The sequence below is a fragment of the Fistularia commersonii genome, chromosome 20 (assembly GCF_037954325.1).
Source record: "Fistularia commersonii isolate RoL2024-O1a breed Wild chromosome 20, RoL_Fcom_v1.0, whole genome shotgun sequence".
NCBI classification, from domain to species: domain Eukaryota; kingdom Metazoa; phylum Chordata; class Actinopteri; order Syngnathiformes; family Fistulariidae; genus Fistularia; species Fistularia commersonii.
Window position 1 is genome coordinate 12,008,699 of NC_141303.1, and position 21,056 is coordinate 12,029,754.

A 21,056-nucleotide genomic window follows, 5' to 3' on the forward strand; every position below is an offset into this window, starting at 1 on the left:
CTACTTAATATTTATTCTTATTCATTCAAGTATTTATAAACTTATGGCTATTTTCATGTGGGTTGCACTCGCTTCTCGTCCAATAAGAACCCGGATTGACTCCAACCCCCCGATAACCCTGAGTGCAGGGTAAGCAGTATGGATAATGAATGAATGTTTTTCTGATTTTTATTTTCATTTATGTATGTATATTTATGTATGTATATTATGTATATTTTTTTTCCAAAATTAAAAAGTAGTATAACAATGTTCAGAATTCATTTTGTGTTAAACGCATCATTTTCGGGGGCTGTCTGCCTTGTTGTCCTTCATTCTAAATGACAGACGTGCTAAAGAACATAGACTTTCAGATAACCCATAGTAAAGTTTAATATCTTTGGTAAATTTACAAAACACTGTGTAATAGACACGCTTTGTAGTCATTCAAATAGTGTAATATGATAGCAGTATGTTACTTTTACATCTTTATTGTAGATATACATGTATATTATATTGGAATGTATTCTGTGATCTGAAACATAGGTACTTACTTGATACTTACTTTGATACTTGATACTACTAACTTCTAAATATGTAGTACACTCCAAAAAACAAAAGAAACAATATCTAAAGGCTAGATGTGGATTTCCTGTTACACTGTCACTCTTTGCAGGCATCCTGTGTTTCTTCTTCTCATACTTGAACCCCATTATGTAATCCAAGTGTGCACGAATTCTCACTGCAGGAAACATATGGCTTCCATATTGATCATTTAATTTTTTTGTCATAAGGGAATTTTGCAAGGAGTCACCACCATAGCCAAATGACATGGTAATGGATTCAGAACAGCAGCTGATCAGCCTGTAATTGTAATTATCTCCACATCCTGCTTTTACTTTCATTAGCAGCCTGTCTCCATAGTGCACTAACCGTGAGACAGCCAAATGAGAACACATTAATAAGACTGGAACTGTCCCAACTCTTAGTGGAAAAACATCTCGCTTATTGTGGGGAAGCACAATCTAAACAGTGCAACTTTTTTCTGTCTTTACTCTGAGAAAAGACATGGAACACTTTCACCTTGGGTTATTAGTTAGAGCCGCTATGTTGTCAGATGCATTCAGATAACAAAATATTGTCAAAATGTAAATAAATGTTACTTGTCCTCTTTGACTAATAATGCAGAAAAATAATATCAATTTTTTTTTCTCAAGCTGAATAGCATTGTCTTCTCCTTCAGTAGTGTGAGTCTAAAAGCCATGGAAAAAAAAAAAAAACGAGAGCCAAGATACTTCAGTTTTTGCAAAGTGTGAATTTTGGGCTCATTGTCATAATCCATAAAACTAACTCAGCATTTACAAGGACATTGTTCCAACGGTGCCATTATAGAATAATGGTTGATATTCTTTTGGATTTCGACCAACGAAATTGCAGATGCTACTTCAGAGAACCCATTTGTCTCAACTATGACACATTTAACTGTTTGAAAAAAATCAAATAAATAGCAAATAAGCTAGCATTGTCTGGACTTCCCAAATATCAATCTGGCTGTTGTTCTTTTTAAGGATCTCTCCCTTCCCTAGTCATTTTGCATCACATAAATACCATTAGACATGTGACTGTTTTTTTAATCATTCCTTTTTGCTCTGCCTTTCTTTCATCACCCAAAATTCCTTATTGCAACTAGGTTGCAGGAAATCAACCTTTATTCGAGATGAGGTAGTTACTGTTTACAAATGCCCTCTCTCTTTCTCGGTGTGTTTAGGTGTGTGTGCATGTGTAATAAACCGTTGGAACAGAGAAATATGCTTCAGCATCACTTGTCTGTGAATGAGTGTGTAGTTGTAGGCAGACAGAGGAGATCTACCCAATTAAATCATGGCTGCGCTGCCTTTTTATTTATGCACATGGTGTCCAGCTTCCTTGAGTAATTCTGATAAATCACTCTCCCTGCGGTAAAATCAATATGTGTGGCACACACTTTTCCTCAGTCCAAATAAACCCAGATACTGCCCCAGATACGGAACCAATGTTTTCCCTTTTAAAACCTGATGTGGCATTGTCAATAATGCATATGAAAGAACAGGTTGTTTATTTTTGCAAGTAAATCACATTTAAGACTCTAAGGTGGCAGATAATCATTAAACGAAACACGAGTTTAGCTTACTTTGGTAAGCATAAGACTGTAGTGGAGGTTAGATCAGGGGATTAATAGGTTACAATTGAACGACAAAAATACCTGAGAACATATATTTAAAGAGGAGTATGCAGATTTATTATCCCAATAGACAGCCTGTAGTGGAAATCAAAAATTGGACAATAACAAAAGAATCAAAAGTGAAAGGTTGTGTCCTCTCTTACAGTACGCTACTGCTCAATCCCTTTCACATCCCATTTTTTGGATTTCCTGAATTTGTTCCCAAGACAATTCAACTGAGTGCACATCAGCTGTTTTGTTTCTTGTGGAACAAATCTGAAGCTAAAAATTGACCCGATATGGGAGCTGCCATCACGGTCTACTTCATAGGAACCAAGGGTTGGAGGCCGGGGAGCGTGATCCAATTACAGAATTGTATGTGAAAAGGTGATGCGCGACAAAGCAGTGAAACATGTTGGATCACATGAACTGAGGCTCACATGGAAGTTACTGGCACTGGTTCTGGTGGTGAATCTTTTCTGGTTGTTTGGAGGGTGCAGATCGGCCTGGTCTGTGTATGCAAACCTGTCTTGGTATTGATCTTGGTAAGGCATTAGACGTTTGAGAGAGGTTGTGTCATTGAGTCCTGTCTTTAAGTGGTGGCTCTCCTTGTGTTGGGTCACCCATTTGTGCTGAGGTTGTTGGGTCTCTCCAATGTAAACGTCATCACAATCATCAGTGCAATTGACACCATACACCATATTCTTGATCTTATAACTCGGTGTTTTGTCCTTGGGCTACACCACTTTATGTCTCAGGGTGTTGTGGGGTTTGAAATACACCGCGATATGGTGTTTGTTGAACACCCCTTTGGAGTTTCTCCGAAACACCAGCAACATATGCTTTGCAAAGGCTCCTTTTGTTTGTTGTTGGCTTCCTCCTGGTCTACGTTCCTGTGTCTGGTGGTTTCTGATTTGGCAAAGGCACAAATAAGGTAGCCACAGGATCTCAGGGCTTTCCTAATGTGTTGAACTTCGGTCTTGCTGCCTTTGGCAGTTAATGGAATGTTCTTGGCCTGGTGGTGTAGAGTTTTATCACCCGGTTTGTGCTCTAGGAGGTGGTGTGAGTCGAAAAGTAAATACTGGTCGGTGAGTGTTGGTTTCCTGCAAATCTTGATGTCCAGGCTTCTGTCTTGTTAGATGTGAAAGCAACAGTCCAAGAGGGGCAATTGGTCAGCAATGACGTCTACCCTTGTGAATTTCACGTTGAGGTGAGCGGCGAACACTTCTCCGTCATTCTTCTTGATCTTGACCCATGTGTCGTCTTCATACCTGAACCAGTGGCCTGGTGGTGTTCCCCTGAAAGAAGTGAGGGCTTTGCGCTCAACCTCCTACATGTGTAAGTTCGCCACTATGGAGCGAGGCCATGCTGCATCCATGGTTTTGCCGATGGAAACCGTAGTTGAACTAGAAATAGGTTGTCTTTAGACAGAGGTCCAGTGGGGGGTAGATGTGATCCCTGGTGAGTTTTTTTCTGTTTATTAAGGTCTTTAAAAAGGTTGTCCTTAAAAAGGCGTTCCCTCACTGCAAAATCTTTGCCAATGTTTGCCGATGTCGTATGTTACAGAGTTGATGCTTCTAACGATGGGCCTGAGAGGTCAATATATCATGAAATTTGACAAATGAGGACTGCGAGCTGCAGTGCATGAAGGACTCTCCTCAGCTGATAAAGTGACAATGGTGTTTCTCCCCAAGGATGTGTTCCTGTTGACTCCTCTGCGCTGCACAGGAGAAACTGTTAGCCTGGGGATTCCCCAGCATAATAACTGTATGGGAGGGAAACTGCAGGATTTCAGTATCATCACCTGCAGTATAATGGGACATGGGGAGATTTTCCAATCCCCAACGCCAACTCACCAATAAGAAGGTTTTTTTTTTTTTTTGAACACTCTCTTGCATCATAACCTGGAGAATTCAATGCAGGGAGGAAAAGAAAACTGTGATCAAAAAAGCTAAGCGTGAACTAAGCATAAAAGATTTTTTTTGCAATCATCATGTCTGCGAATTTCCTTTTGCTTTTTTTTTCCAGAGACAACTGGGAATTGTGGCATGACAAATAGGCATCTCTTTCAAATAATGCGCATTTTCTCATTGGAAATCTTTATGAAGGAAAGAAAAACAGCTGTTACTGTTGACGCTAAATTCATGTACAATAGATTCCATTGTAATAGTATGAACAGACAGTATGTGATTCACAGGGAAAACATAAATATGCTATTACATTAGAGAGAGTTGCCTGGGACAAAACTCCCAATCATTTAAGCTTCAGTTTGCAAATACTGACTTATAATGGCAATCATTTCTGAAACGTTTTGACATTGTATGGATGGAATGGTAATTTTGTGCTCACTGTGAATGAATAAGCATGCTGGCTACTTGAAAAGGAATATCTTAGCCAAGTCAAATGCAAAATACATGTTTTAATTTTTTGAATACATCTTGCCGAAGACTGAATTGGATTTTTCTCAGGTGCTGCCACACCCCCTTGAAAACAGACTCTGCGGTGAAAATGTAGCCAGTATTTGTCTTTTCTATTGTTGGTATATTACAGTGGAGCAGTTGCCCTGATTGGTGACCCTCCTGCAAAGGCTCATGAGGTTGTTTTGTTAAAGCTTACATAACCCTGTTGATGCCATATTATAGTGTAGTCATATGAGTTGTAGCATTTGTCCACGTGACAGAAGACAATTTTAGATCTTAGTTTACTAGTCAGGTGGTCACAGGGACCAAGACTCATCTGGCTTGGGTTAAGGTTATATGTGTTACACGTTGTGCAGATTATAGGATGCACGACTGATAAAATACAACCCCTATGAACCTGCTCAATTTACAATGCACTCTTCGCCAAAATGGTGTTGGTCTTAAATTGACCAATTAAAACCATTTACGAAAAAGAGGGTCACCTGGTGAAAAGGATTACTTTACTTTTATCTTGAAATATAAAAAAATATGGCCAGTGTGCGTGGAAATAATTATTATATTAGAATTTCTTGAGAAGTGTGGAACTGCTGAAAGTACTTCCTTATAGGCCACAGGACAAATGATTCTTGAAAAGCCCCATGTGAGCATACATGTCTGACTGAACAGGTGTTAATGAATATATGTCTGGCAAGCAGATGGTTGCTAATGCTGGCCTTTTTGGCATTTTGCATTACCTAGGTGAACATTTCTCTGTACTGTAGCCTGAACTGAGTTCCTTAGCAGTCTGGGGATCAATGACCGAACAACTGAGAATTGTCCATTGCAGCTGTGTCCTCTGGTATACATATTTGCATGGTAGTTGTACCACATGAAGGTCCATTGTAAAGGCCATCCCTTCTACCACCTCTGTCCAAACGGCACTGGTTTCACTCATATAGTCACAGGTGCAGCAACATAAGCTAAGCTACTTCTTTCAGTACCAAGGTACAGTAATGGAATGAACATTGTTCTTTGTCATTACTGAATGTGAACTTTGCATGCCATACTCATATTATTACAGTGCAAGAATAAAGTGCAGTATCGCCTAACATGATTCAATAAAATCATGTTAAGCTGTGTGAAATTAAATTGACTCAAGTTTTGTGTCACTGGTTAATATTTTGCTTAATCTGCTGTTAACCCTAAAATTCTGTGGTTTTACATTGTTTCAAGTCAATAGTGTATTAAATATATCATAGCACGATCAAATTGGGAGCTAAATAGTGTTACCTGTATCACAACACGTCTGCTCAACAACTGACAAATGCAAATCAAACTTAAAAGAAACAATATTTTTCAAACATCATTGGAATACGACTGGACTCAGATAGCAGGGGGGAGTCAAGATCCAGAGCCTCCACCTTCTTCTCAAGAGAGCAATAATGCTGTCTATCTTGATGAAGAGGTTATGGTCTGCATGTAACATGTGACGGCAATGCTAACAGAGTTCAAAGCATTTACCATACCGTCTTAATATGTTAGCTTTAAGCATTTCTCTGTATTGTAGTCTAATCTGAGTCACTTAGCAGTCTGGATAATTTATATATAATAATTAAAGTGATAAGTGTTACCACTATAATATATCGAACAAATGCTATAAAGTTATGGGGAGGAGTAAACCCCCCCCCCCCCCCCCCAACCCACCCAATGCTCCGCTCCACAGTTTCTCCCCTTCTTCTGTGTTCTCTCTGCTGCAGTAAGCACAAGACAGATGGAGCGGTACATGACTAAACAGCCTAATTAAGGGAGTGGTGTTTCTCTGAATTTCCACACATGGAAATCCTCCGCAGACCGGTGACAGGACATGGTAGGCAGCAAGGAAAGAAGAAAAACATTTTTGCAGCCTCCATCTTTGTCCATCTTTTTATTGCAAAGTCTTGCATGCTAGTAACGGGTCATTAAATATTGTGAATATTCCAAGACGCATTACCATTTACTTGTGATGCAGAATAACATGACAACACGATGTTCCAAATGAGGTTAATGGCTGAATGCTATTGAGAACTTCGAGTGATTAAGAAAAACACGAATAATAGTTAAAATAGCAACCTGTTCCGCTTCCACACTGGGCAATGTTGGAGTGATTAACTGACATTGGGGGGTTATACTGAAAATAAATTGCTTGTTTGTTGAGACCCTCTGCAAATGAAGTTAACTCATTTCTACACAGCCTCTTGCTCTCCCTGCTCTGCAGATGAAATAAGATATGCAGCGAGTCCAAATAAATGTATAAGTAGGCTTGGTCTGTGGGAATCACCTGTTGTGATAATTCCATATTTCAAGTAGGACTCCTGGTATTGTCTGTTAAAAGCTTTCTTTTTCTTGGAAGTTGTAGGCTCTTCTTCTGTCTCTTTACTTGGCCTTTTCCCCTTCGAAAAGAAACTTTCCAGAGATGTCTGTAGCTTTTGGGTTAAATTTTTGCCGCTCAAGCGACCGAGACGTAACCAAGAGAATCCGGTCATTTTTCATTCAGCCTCAGATAATAAATCCAATGGAAATAATGAATTATTTCTTGGGCGGCCCGGTTCCAATTGATCCATGGACTGTTACTGGTGTGCGGCACGGGGGTTGGGGACCACTGTCCTAAACTATTGTGTTTATCTTGTGTAGTTGTGCTAGCCTGTCAGTCTAAAAAGATTATTCTGACTATTGAAAATTCTAAAATAAAACAACTCCAAAAGTAAAATACACTGAGGTAATATATTCCTTAAAATCAGTGCAGTGCTGGACTCTTAATATTGACTCAGTAACCATGAGGAGTTTCTGTATTTCTGAAGTTTTTCTTATCTTGCCCAGAGCTGTATGCTTAGAGGGCTGGAGGCAGTGAGGTCGTCAGAGGCGCACTTACTTCCTAAATGGATATGACCAAGTTAGAAATCCTGAACAAACTTACTGAGTTTATGAGCTACTTCTAGGCCTAAATATTCCATATTTCCACATTTATTGTACCCACGTTTTTATTCTGACACTTAGTGGACATTGCGTGGGCGACATGCTGTCTCCTGCATGCTCTGTTGTTTTGCTCTTTCCTTAGAAACTGGCAGGACCTCTGAGGTCGCACGTGTTATCCCACTGATCTTGTGCATTGAACAGCAAGGATCTAAGTACGCACACATTAGATCACATTATTTTTAATCTTTTTTTTTCTAATCTGCAGCCTATTAATCTGCATCTGCTTTTAGGTCCAGAAAAAAAAAACAACTCTTCTCTTTGTCCCCAATCTGAACACTATGTCGGAAGAAGTGCTGTTGGATGAACTTGAGCCATTGTTATGTTTTTCTCGGCGCAACTCTGGGCATGTTTGTCTGAAGGTGAGGTTTTCTTTCTTTTTTTGATGCTTTCACAGTAAAGTGCTTTCTTGGGCATGTTCATTTCAGAGCAATCCGTATTTACCTCAGACCAGGTCAGTGTTTGTCTTGAGTGTAGAATCTGCGATGCTTGAGTGATATTTTAATTACATTAGGAGAAATACGAAGGAAGGGAGAGTGATGACGTAACTGTCACACCACTACTTTCATTTGTACAAAGTCTGTCCCCTCTGAAAAACATTTTGGGTTATTAACTACACATGTACATTCTAATTCAAACACAATTATTATGGAAGATGACACCAGTAATTAACAAAATACTAATCCCTAATAAGAGATGCAGGATGGAATTACAACTATCATGAATGTCTTGCCAGATCAGGATCTTGTGAGCAAAAACTAATATCAATACATAAAACAATAACAGTAAAATAATAATACTGGTTATAGTTAAAAATGTTTGGCACTGTAACGAATGATGCTGTCTGTGTTATGTGTCACCCACATTGGTTCTCTGTGTTGCTACCTTAAGTGTGTGTCATTTTTGTAAAACTTGTCTTAGTGCAAATAATTACACTAATTAACTGATATACTCATGAATACTTATGGGCTTTTCGGGAATTATTGATAAAATATTATTTTACAGCCAGTCAACCAAACATCTTATACAACTAAGGATAACTCATGCTCATGGAATTTGATACACTTTGCAACATATCTGTGAGCAGTTTACATGGAGATTTATCAACATTTGCCGAAATATCTGCATTGAAAGATGGAAAGAAAGACATTGAATATATGCCTCTTACACCTCAGTTTCATTTTTTTCCCAATATTCTCACCAATAGTGACATCTGGCATATAAATCACACTGACTCAAATGACTGAAAGGTTAGGATTAGTACTTAATCTTGATCAAACAGTGGAGGTGTGATGTGGGATGGCTGCCAAACATGTGAGATGACCATGTCTGGTCATCTGAGGAGGTTCTGTTTTCGGTCTTATACGTCTTTATTTATCTTTTGCGTGAAGCTTTACAGGCTACTGCACAATGAGCAGTGATGGATTAGAAGCTCCTTATTTGGCATTTTCTTCCGTTGAAGGACACAGAGAATAGACTGATGCGTTGTCCAGGGTCTGTGGCATCACTACAACATCAGTCAGTGTCTGCCTGGTGTAGAGTGAGCAGCAGCAGTGGGATGGAGTGGGTGGAAATCAAATGATGAATGCATCCTCTGCTGCAAAGCTACATCCAGTTGAATATGATTTTGTCTCAGTTGCAGGATGCACTCTGTCCTCTTATGTAATGTTCACTGCTATCTTTGCTGGCAAAATTTGATTGCTTTCTTGAGAAGTACTGTATCTCTTGTCCTTTTATAAATTTTTTGAAGAAACATTATTAATGTATTAATTCAAATCAATGAAGCATCGGCTGCATTGTTCCCGTTGCAAAACGGACACAGCTCTAACTTTTTAGTAAGAAACCGACAGTGTGTGTGTGAACGCGTTCAGGGACCATAAACACTCGATGACGAGATTATTATGTATGTATGGATGGATGTGTATGTATATACATATGATGTGTACACACACACACACACACACACACACACACACACACACACACACACACACACACAGAATCATAAAATACTTAAATTATAAAAGGCACATTTTAATGCACATCATGTCAGTGCTGTGAAACCAATATGTTGCTTTAGGCTACGTTACAAGGATATTGTGGGGGCATTTACTGACTTGATACCATACTGTGCAGCTGGCTAGAGATGGTTAAGTGTTGAAATGCACATTCATGTCAATAAGTGAAACCCATTATAGCTAGTCTTTAATATGACTTGAGCCTGGTTTTGTCCCAGAATGGGTTTCCTGTGCTTGTACCTACCTAGGCAAACTACAACATGAGGGAAATCACTAAGACTGTGGAAAATGACCAGATCTGTCAATCTAGGCAGAAAAGATTTCCTCTGCTTGTAGCAGAAAAGAGTCTATACACAAAAAAGTGTTAAAACCATTTGAGATGATAGCAGGAGTATTACGGTGGTTGGTTTATTGACCTGAGTAATGTGGCAGAGAAGAGCTCAGTGCTTCCCATGTATTTAAATTAGATCCCTGCTTGTTTTGACTCCGATATTAATGCGAAGATGACAGCGGCTAGCTGGTTTTACCATATACTCAAGTTTGGTGTCCGTTTAAGATGTAAAGGCCAGGTTAAGATTCAACCAGGGGTCCGATAAGATTTTTTTTTCCATGATAATCAATGCACTGTCTCACAGATATGATTTCCCAGTAGAGTGATCCATGTGTTACAGTTTGGCAGCTTGTTGCTTCACTCTTCCCTGTGCCATTAGCTCTCTGTGCATTGGTGTGGAGGAGGAAGGCCTTATCTATTCCAAGTTATGCAACTATCTTGGGGAATGCAGTTCAGGAGACGACTGTAGCATCACTACCCTCCTCCCCCTTCTCTGTCTGGGCTGCACTTGCCCTAATCCTGCCGCTTCATGTGTGGCATCCTTGTCAGGGAAAAATGGTTTACAGGCTACAAAAGCTGCTGACAAAAGCACATTTATGGTAGAGAGGAAATAGCCTATAGTTCAAGCACCACAAAAGTGGTTGCATAAGCTGTGGAACAGGAAACCTCTTGTCAGTGTTTTATATTCTCGCAATGTGGGGTCTCAATGAGTTGCAATTTAGAATGTCTAAACTTTCCTCTGTTGAAGAAAAAAAACACAAAAAAATATCCCTCTACATCCTCACGTATGGTCTAAAGTGAAACAATCTGCTCATTGAGATTAGTGGTTGAACAAAAGTACTTGTTATTTAATGAAAGAAGAGCAAATTTCCACAAGTCTTATTCCTTCTCTCTAGAATTTCAATATATAAATGAGTTGATAAAATGTTTACAGAGATGTGCCTATTAGTAGCAAATACACACAGAAACTGTATGCATTTGCAACACCATGGTTTTGTGGAGAACGCAAGCTTTATTTTACAGACAAGCCAGATACACGGGTTTTGTTTTTTTTTCCATGGATGCAATTGTTAAAAGTTAGTTATTTTATGACTACATGTAAGTCAGTCCCAACAAATACTAGAAATACTCTGCAGGTCACTTCAGGGAGATGTGCAAGTAGCTAAAGGTGCTTGAGAGTTGCATCGGCTCATGGCAGGAAGAGTGGGTGGTATTTGTCCAAGATAAAGCTGAGAAACTCATCATTCTCTCCGCTACTGCCCGCAGGGAATCAAGACTCAACCCTGTGACACAGCTAGCTAGCTTCTTCTTCCTTTTTTTTTTTTTTTTTTACTAGTTTGTTGAGCCTGCCGGCAACGCCTGCATTGATGTCACCTCCCCCGCATGCACGAAACGAACAAAAAAAAAAAACATACTCTGGTCATAGTGTATTAGCAGAAGTTGCAGAGCAGTCCGCTGCAAATCTAAAATGACCCAGACAGTCAGTATGTTTGTTTCGTAAGACCAGAAAAAGTTTTTTCTCATGAACTTCCTATAACTTGACTTCACTAACACTTTCAGAACCTCAGAATGCAATGATGACAGATGTTCACTTGCCTCCTGGACTGTCTTGAGGTGGCTGGCGTCTTATATTGAAATTACTTTTTTATTGGCACTAATGATTCACTAACTGTTGTCCCATGTTGCATAAAATTGTTTATGGAGAATGGATTGCTTCAAGTATCCCATATAAATAAAAATGAAATGGATACATAATAAGTATAGCTTTGGTGTATATATGAACAAACCAGAAACCATTACATCTATTTGATGGGACAAGGAGGAGGATTTTTAGGTTAAAACACATTAGCTAAAATCTACCACCGCTCAATAGGACATTAAAAAACTTTCAGCTCCATGAAATAGATGATATGTTAAGTCTACAGGAAACGTGACAGTTCCTTTTTCACATTTCATATATTTCTCTTTTGTACTTTGCTTTGGAATTTTTTGGTTCACAAAGCTTTTTGTCATATTGTCTGATCACAAAAGTTTGTGATCACACTTCCTTACTTCTAAATTATGAACATACAAAGTGGAAAAATTTCAGTATATCTCAGGAGTCTATTTTTTGTTTCCTTCAAATTGTGGTTGTGGTGTAAAACCAAATCTCCCGGAAACCAATTTGTCAAGGGAGGTAAACAGAGTGGAACCAGCAGTCCTTTTGCAACTGATTTATTTTATTTTATTTATCTCCTGAAAACCCAAGCCACGTGCTTACATGTCCACAGACAGGTTGCAGTTCCTCCTAAACAAAACATGTGATGACAAAAGGAGGCAAGACAGAAATAACGTGCAAGTCACACTCAAATAAAAGGATCAGATGGTGTGCACCTACTCAGATGATGACACAAAGAGGGCACATGGTTCTCCGCACAATCTGCTGGATGATGCCATGCACCACCTTCAGTTTGCTACATGGTGATTACATGGGAGGTGAGACCTGGGCATGACGACTGTCAGGAACATGCTAAAGTACGTGTAATGTCATTTGTGAGGACGTAGTTAGTGGTTTCACTATGAGCCAGTAGTAGTTACAGCAAGCCCAGAGTTATACATTTGATATATACAGTATTGTTTTTCAGTTGCATGAGTGTTTTCAATGTAGAAATACTTGAGATTTATTATTGTTATTAGATTTACTATTATTTCTTACTCAGATCGTGTAGGCCGATTCGGAAAATACTCCAGTGGAGGCCAATGCCCTAAACAATATGTTGTTCATGTTAATCTATTACAATGTAAACATATGGCTGATATCATCCACTTCATTGCGAAGAATGCAAGAGGTGAGGCAACACACACCAATAATGATGAAAATCACATAATAGTTGAAGAATTTAACATTGGAAAAATGATGGCCATCAGTACAATAAAAGAGAGGATTGAAGCATAAGAAGGAATTGAGTTCATGTGAGCCTGACTATCAGACTGACAGACTATTTAGCTGAGACTTGTTATCGGTTACGAAGAAATGGTCTTGCAAGTCTTGCCTGTTTGTGTGTGACAAACTATTTCACACCATTCCATATCTCTGAATCTTAGCTGCAGATTTATGATGCACCACACACAGTAACCAATAAAGCAAATCAAGCACAAGTGTCAAGCTTTTTCACATTATATACTGTTTCTTTTTTTTCCCATTTATGTGAGTCTAGGATCCACCCTAAACAACCTTGAAAATCCTATTACAGACCCTGGGTTTTTCAGCAGTGGTTGCCATGACAACTGTGCAATTTATTTCTGGCTCCTTTGAAATGGTGTGTGTGAGATCAGAGATCCCAAACATTATGTAAGACGATGTGCACTGTTCCAGACTGGGGTTTCCTGCCGCAGAGGAAGTAATTAATTACAGGGAATGGTAGATACTCAGGGTGGTTCAACTGTGGCTTCCAGTTTATACGATGATTTGTAAAGAGATAAATTGTTAGTGCATTTGACAACGGTAAATTAATAATTAGGAGGGTGGAAGAGTCATAGATCTGATTATAATATGGGTCTGACCTTGAGTTGGAATACAAGACAAACTATCGGCAGCTTATCACTTCTTCAACAAACACATTGAATCTGAACATACAATAGTACCTCTCACATGGGAAAAGATGTAATTTTTATGTCATCTTTCCTCTTTAAATCTTAAAACAGATGTGACACAACTGATAATGTGATTTTTATTTTTCGAGGAGATGAACTGATTTATAGTCAGCGATTGAGTATCAAGGCTATTGTGACACATATTTGAAATACTGGCTGGGAAATGTAGAACAAAAAAAGGGAGCTTTTCATTTGTAAATATCAAAGGAAAACAATCTTTACAATGCCACTGGCAGGCACTCAATATTTGTACTCCTCATCAAAGAGTAACATTGAGCAGAATAGATTGAAAGTGCATTTATACTAGTTCATTTCTATATCCCATCCAGTTATACACGAAGCCATTAAATTTATTATTTGCGTTTAATATAACTAAACTTCTCCATATATAGCATCTACATTTTCGATGAATAAAGCTTCCACAGAAATGTCTTCAACTCGGATCTACTGTAACCACTCTTATAGTTGTGAACGGTTCACCACAGGTGAATCAATCCCACTATTATCACCAGTTAATCCTAGCTATTTGTGAAAAATTATGTAAATGCTTTAATTTTCTACATACCTGCAGTTAGCCTGGTTTAATTTCTGCATGCCCGTATTCTGTGTGCTCTATTTTGTTTCTGCTAATGAACCTATTAAGTGCCTCTGAAATGCATAATTCTGACTACAGGTAGTAACGGCAAAGCAAGGGCTAAGCGTTCCTCTCCCAAACTCGAACCTTTCATAATCTTAATTTATTTTTTCTTCTTATCTTTAACACAGACCAGAAGTATTCACCTTGGTCCCCGTATCGAAAGTTCCATGAAGGCAGACAACTCCCCGTGGCCAGGAACATGAAGGGCTTATCAGGCAGCCGCTCCCAACACCAGATTCCTTTACCCCATGGCTTGGACTACGACCCTCACGTCCACGACCTCCATGCCCACCATGGTTCTGAGTCCCGCCACTCCTCCTACCTGCTCAGCCCAACCGAAAGCTGCCCGATGGATTTCCACCACCGCTATTCCCCTCGCAGTTCCATCCACTCTGACTGCATGATGATGTCCCCGGTCATGATGCCTCCTGCTGCTGCTTCTGACCACATCTCTAGTAGCACCTTCCCTAGAATGCACTACAGCTCTCAGTATTATGATTCAGTCACACGGGATGACTGCGCTGCCATCACAGCCTCTGCCACCTCCCCGGCTGTTGCCGCCGCCGCCGCAGCAGCGGCTGCCTCCTCTCACCATGCTGGCACTAAAGGCAACCGACTTCCTGCTAACCTATTAGACCAGTTTGAGAAACAACTGCCACTACACCGTGATGGTTTCCACACATTACAGTACCAGCGCACCTCCACCACCACTGAGCAACGCAGTGAAAGTCCCGGCCGCATCCGACACCTTGTTCATTCTGTCCAGAAGCTCTTCACCAAATCCCACTCCCTCGAAGGATCGTCCAAGATGAATGGCACTAAAGGAGACATGGTAGGAGGTGGAGGAGTGGGGAGTTATCATCATCATGGTCACCACTCCACCAAACATGGTAGCAAAAGGAGCAAAAGCAAAGAACGCAAGCATCGCTCTGGCGGTTGGTGGAGCTCTGATGACAACCTGGATAGTGACAGCACGTACCGAACACCCAGCGTCATGTCACGGCACCACGGGGAACATGTCGGCCACTGCTACCCCGATTCCATGCACAGCCACCACTTCGGAGACCTGTCACTTAAGACCTCTAAGAGTAACAATGATGTCAAGTGCTCAGCTTGTGAGAGCATGGCAATAGTGCCCGAAGGAAAATTCACAAAGAGGAGCTCTTGGTCAACACTGACAGTTAGCCAGGCCAAAGAGGCCTACAGGAAGTCATCGCTCAACCTTGAGAAAACCATGATGCACACAGACCTTAAGCCCTCAAGGACTTGTCACTACTTGCAGGTTAGTGTTTGCTCCTACTTTAATTTTCTTTTGAATTAAACACCATCAGGAACAAAACTGCTATAAATAACAGTTGATATAACCATGCTATGGCTATATAATTAAGATTTAGGGTTTTATTGTTTAATTGTGTGAGGAAAATATGTATTGCCCCGTGGCTTGTCATCAACAATTTTATATACTGTTCTCTATTTATATTCGAAAGAACATCTGTGAGTTTGTCATATATTAATGGCACCCAGGTCTCATCTGTGGAAGAAGTAAAAGGACTATCTCTAGTTCTTTATTTTTCCAGTTTACTTCCATATAACCATTCCATACAGACCAATATGTTTGTTTAAATTTAAAATTGGTAAGCCAAGCATTTCTGCTATACAGTATTGCTGTTAAGTTTGAACATCACTTGGGCTCAACTTCGTTAGTTAAAAAGTGCGAAGTCAGAGAAACCCGAACATCCCTCATTTGAAACTATAACAGACAATAATTCAAATCAATATCTACTCATCTCCGGGGAGTTTTCTCCTACGAAAATAATGTGATTGATGTATTGATTTGAAATCCTGCAAAACAGGCTTTTGGGATTCCATCCTTTCTCTGTTTCTCTCCTGAGGGTAATTACAGTGTCCATGAGCCTGAGAAGCCTATATTTTTAACCAGGATTCCCCTTTGTGTGGACGTTTTAGAGATCTATTGTCTATTAAGACATGGAGCTCAACTGAATGAATCAATGTCATGGCAGAAGACATCTTGAACAAAGAGCCACCTGAGTTAAATATCAAGATAAGGAACACTTTGTTACAAAAACGATATACTTTTGAAACTGAAATTCAATAGTGTGTTTTGCAAGCACACACCTCCACCGGAGTCCACTTGATAGAAACCCGTGAAATAGACATTTATTAAAAGCATGATGAGAACGTAATTTGAAGAAAAATAGAACATGCTTGCCTTATACATTCGGAAACCATTTTGTCTCAAATGAAAGCCGGGTTGGTATCTTAAATCCGATCAAAAGTTTGGTTCAGGCCGACCTTTTAAAGAACCGCAGGTGGCAACAGTGGAGAATGAGTTTGCACACGATACTCTGGAAGCTAATTTTAAGGCGGACTTGAAAGTGGTCAGCTCACTGGACACTGCCGCCAGATGTACAAGGCGTTTGAAGAGTATGTTCTGAGATTGTTTTCGGCAGCCCAAAAGAAAAACATAAAAACCCTTGAGCGACTTCGTACGCTGTCTCAAAATGCCTCACGTCCTTTCCATTAAAAAATGTATCCTTTTTCATGTTCAGTGCCAAAGGTGGGTTGACATCCCATCGTATTGTAGCTGCAGTCAGATTTAGGTGCGCACTCTCCAGAGGCTGAGCACATTTATCCCATCTTGTGCTTGTTCAACTAGGGAAACACTGAACAGGCATTTTTCTCATTTTCATTTCTTATTCATTTGATTCTGTTTGTTGCATTCCCTGCCTGAGATCATGGCGGTAATAAACCGTGCTTAAACCGACAAAACAAATGCCTTAATTTAGCTGCAGATTAACTACGCCTGAAGCAAATAAGACCATTATTTAAAGTAATTCAGGAAATGTTATTTTCACTTTTAAATGTTTTGATAAAATTTTTTACTTATTTCTTTTCATATGAAATAACTGCAACTATCATAGCCCTTCAGTACACGGACACTGTTAAGATGAGATAAATCCTGTTTTGAAGTTAGGAGAGGAAAGACCCACGTACTTGCATGACTAGTTAATTTTATTTCAGCTGAGGGTATAAGCACCTACTTAAAGTGGTGTATAATACTGTTCTGCCTATCCCATTACCATACACAGTTGTTTGACATGCTTAGTGAAAATTGGAAAAAAAAAAAGTATAGGAGATCAGTTGGTCGCCAGTCAGTCACAGGGCCATATATATAGAGACACACAACGATTCACTCTGTCACTCACACATAATTCAGGTCCTCCAATTAACCTGCTGCATTCTTTTGCACTGCGGGAGGAACCCTGAGGAAATCTCGGGAGAAACGGAGAGACCATGGAAACTCCCTAATCGCACAAAGGACCTTCTTCTTGTGAGGCTGAAGCACTAACCACTGCACCACTGTGCCTCCCGTATAATATCAAAGTGTGTTAGATCACAACATTCCTGCCCTACAGAAGACAACTTGAACGAGACTATTTCAAAGATGTACTTCCACTGTAGTTCTACTCAATGAGAAAGGCTATCGATCTAAATACAGCTTTGAATGGCAGACAGACCATGGATTAATCACTGCTCTTGGAGCTACTGATGTAGGGCAAACTGTAAAATTTTTCATTTAGCAATGACTGCTATTCACAGCAGACCGTCCTATAAGCAGAACACTTTCTTGTCCTCCTGGTTTCTTTGCATCTTTGCCAAATTTAGCCCAACTGTTTTTTTTGTAAGTTTGTCAATATTTAATTTATACTCCTGATTAAGTTCCAGATAAACAAACTAAAGAGAAAGGGATAGAGGTGGGGGTGGGGAGGTATTGTAAAGATTAACTTCCAATGCAAGTTTTACAAAATTCTATCCATCCAATAATAGGTGGTGGGATTGTATAGATGCAAATATTGCATAGGAAACATGCTTCACACTTAGTCCGTGGAATGACACATTGATTTTTTTGAGTTTAGATCAGTTTAGTTCTAAAATGAAGTGACTTTAAGCAAGTTTTCTGGAGTCATCGACTTTAGATAGTTCTGCCACAGGACATCTACCTTCACAATGGCTATCTTAGTTTATTTCAAATTTATGATCTGTACTGACTTAATATTTTACCCAGGTCCAAGAACTGTCACATAGTTTTTTTTTTCTTTGTGCAAATGCCCTTTCTTATTCTTGACTTGTGGCCTATTTTATATTGATCGTGCCATTAGCACAGAGAAATCTGCTACAGAAATTAATATACAAATTTTAATGGAGTGAAGGAAAACATGCCTTTGACTTAAGATCTCAGGGGTAAATTGTAATCAGTATTTGACGGACCCTTTAATTTGTTATCTTATTTGAATCCCCTTAAAATGAAAAACCGAACCCCTGTTTCAGACATGATACTGTTCCATAGATGTTTTCTAGACCCCATATATTTCTTGAGAAAATATTGCTTTAATACAAAAAACAGTAGGATGACATGCAGACTGTCAATATAGCAGCTCCCACCCTGGCATTTGGCAAGCTTATGTGTAAGCAGAGACCTTCCAGCAGCCACACGGCAACGTTATGCACAAAGCGTGCCCATGTTTAAAGCTTAATTCTGTAAATAAAAAAAGGAAAAAAGGAAAAAAGAAAAGAGAGAGCAGGAAACTGAACACAGGTGCCATGACTTGCATGATATGTGCCCATCAGATTTTATCTGTTTGCTGTGTGAGGGTGCTTTAAGTCTGTCATCCCTTGGGATGAGTAGGTCAGGCCTGTGTCACATAAGCTGTTGACTTGACGGTGTGAAACTAAATGACGGGTGAAACTAAATGATGATTTAAAACATAAGAAAATAGATAAAGGTATAGTTAATTCCTCAATGAATATTCAGTTGTTGTCATTTGGATAGAGATAGTTGTGCAAATATCATTAGCCAAGACAACACTTTTGGGGCTGTGTCCGTGCTAGTTTGAACTCTAACAATAGTCATTTTTTTCCTGTCATGCACCATCTCTGCAACCCACCACTGTGTTCACCAAAAGCCATTTTCACCCTAAAATTAGTTTTTTAAACAAATTACATGAGCAGTGCTTTTTGTAGCACAGCTCAAGTTAGACAGAAACCCCTTTTTCAGGTCAGAGGCACTCTATGTCGAAACTCCATAAAGCCTGTATGCATGTTGTTGCACACGTATACATTACATTACAGTCATTTAACAGATGCTTTTATCCAAAGCGACTTACAAAAATATACGTATACACAGCCACAGTCACAGGATGCTTTATATTACGTTAAGTTTCAGGCCAGTGCACCACATTATTCTCTTTCAGTGCTGATCAATATGACAATCTAAACACAGTTAGCGTGAGGGGGGGATTATCAATAGTGAGTAAAATCTGTGTGTAGTTAAGCTGCCGTATAGGGTCACAGTTGATATGAAGCATCAGAAATCATGAACATCTAACAGTCAGGTTTTGAAATAACTGGAGGCTGCAGATGATGTTATAACAAGCTGTAAAGGAAATGTTTATAATTGTCTATAATTCTGTTTTAATTCTAATTTTGTTGTGGAGGGATGTGTTGGGAAGGATAATTTGTAGTTCTTTCTTTCTTTCTTTCTTTCTTTCTTTCTTTCTTTCTTTCTTTCTTTCTTTCTTTCTTTCTTTCTTTCTTTCTTTCTATGTCAGCTGTTTAAGACTTTTGTGCTCTTCTGGTAAATATGTTGTCAGTTTCTCGTTGCAACTAGACCTCTACATAGATGGAGTAACTCCTTTGTCATTTCCACGAGAAGTGAACTTTGTTTTTTTTTTTGTCTCTGCTTTGCAAATCCATAAATGGGAAAAATATACTTTTTTTTCTATCCATTCATCCCTCCATCCATTTTCTACACCTTATCATACTCAGGGTTGCGGGGGATGCTGGAGCTTATCCCAGCTGCCATCGTGCGAGAGGCAGGGTACACCCTGGACTGGTCGCCAGTCCGTCACATGGCCACGTATACAGACAGACAACCATTCACTCTGTCATTCACACATCTGAGCAATTTCCCCCAATTTTGCTTGTTTCTATTTCGATTGCTATTGCTTTACATTTAATATCATCACTATCTCTGCCACAAGTTCCTGCTTTTATAAGTACTGCAGAGGGGGTCATATATAAGTACCATTTTTCACCAATTCTTATGTGTTCTCTTTTTATGGCCATTGAGTCCTGAGTAACATGTCTCGATCACAAATTCACTCGGAGTTTGAACAATGTCTTGGCCTCACCTAAAACCCACTCTGTTGGGCTATGCCTGGCAGACTGGCAGGTCTTATTTCACACTTTGGGGGGTGGTAATTATCGCCATGTTCCAAATTTAACATATACATACAAACGCTGAAAAGGGGTGTTTTTACATTATCTTTTTCTTTTCCTATTGGCTTTTCCCTTCAGGGGTCGCCACAGTGAATCAACCTCCTTCATCTAACCCTATTCTGTTTCCTCTTAATAGGACCCCGAACAATACTAAGAAAGCAATTTTGTGTGTAGAAAGCATATCTAAATTTGGCCTCAGGTTTGTTTGTCTGAAACACCTTCGGCCGATCTTTGTTTGACATGCGGGGGAAAAGAGAATGACAGATTAATTTCAGGTGAAATGGAAAAATCATTTATAATGAGCCTGCATGAAAACACAAGCACATTTTATGATTTTCACTCACCTGCTGTGGTGTTGTGTTCCAATACATTATGTTCAAAGCTGGACGTGCAGGAAAGATGTTCATTTATTTTGGATTTTATGGGAATTTCTGTATGGTGTAATAATGTAAGCCTTTTCACTCATTAATTCAGAAACACCTGGAAGAAGATCTGAGTGAAAAAAAAGAGTCAAGATTAATGATACGGGGGGAGATGGATGTCTTGATAGCTG

The 21,056-nt window shown here is 39.4% G+C and overlaps 1 protein-coding gene across 3 annotated transcripts in view; it reads left to right on the forward strand.

The window, feature by feature from the left end:
- Positions 1–21,056, forward strand: part of dlgap2b (discs, large (Drosophila) homolog-associated protein 2b) — a 90,775-nt gene that overhangs the window by 20,965 nt on the left and 48,754 nt on the right. For all 3 annotated transcript variants that reach the window (XM_086167534.1, XM_086167536.1, XM_086167535.1), the window contains one exon: positions 14,332–15,485. In XM_086167534.1, coding sequence (XP_086023660.1) covers positions 14,403–15,485 — 1,083 coding nt within the window. In that variant the 5' untranslated portion in view covers positions 14,332–14,402. The remainder of the gene's footprint in view (positions 1–14,331; positions 15,486–21,056) is intronic.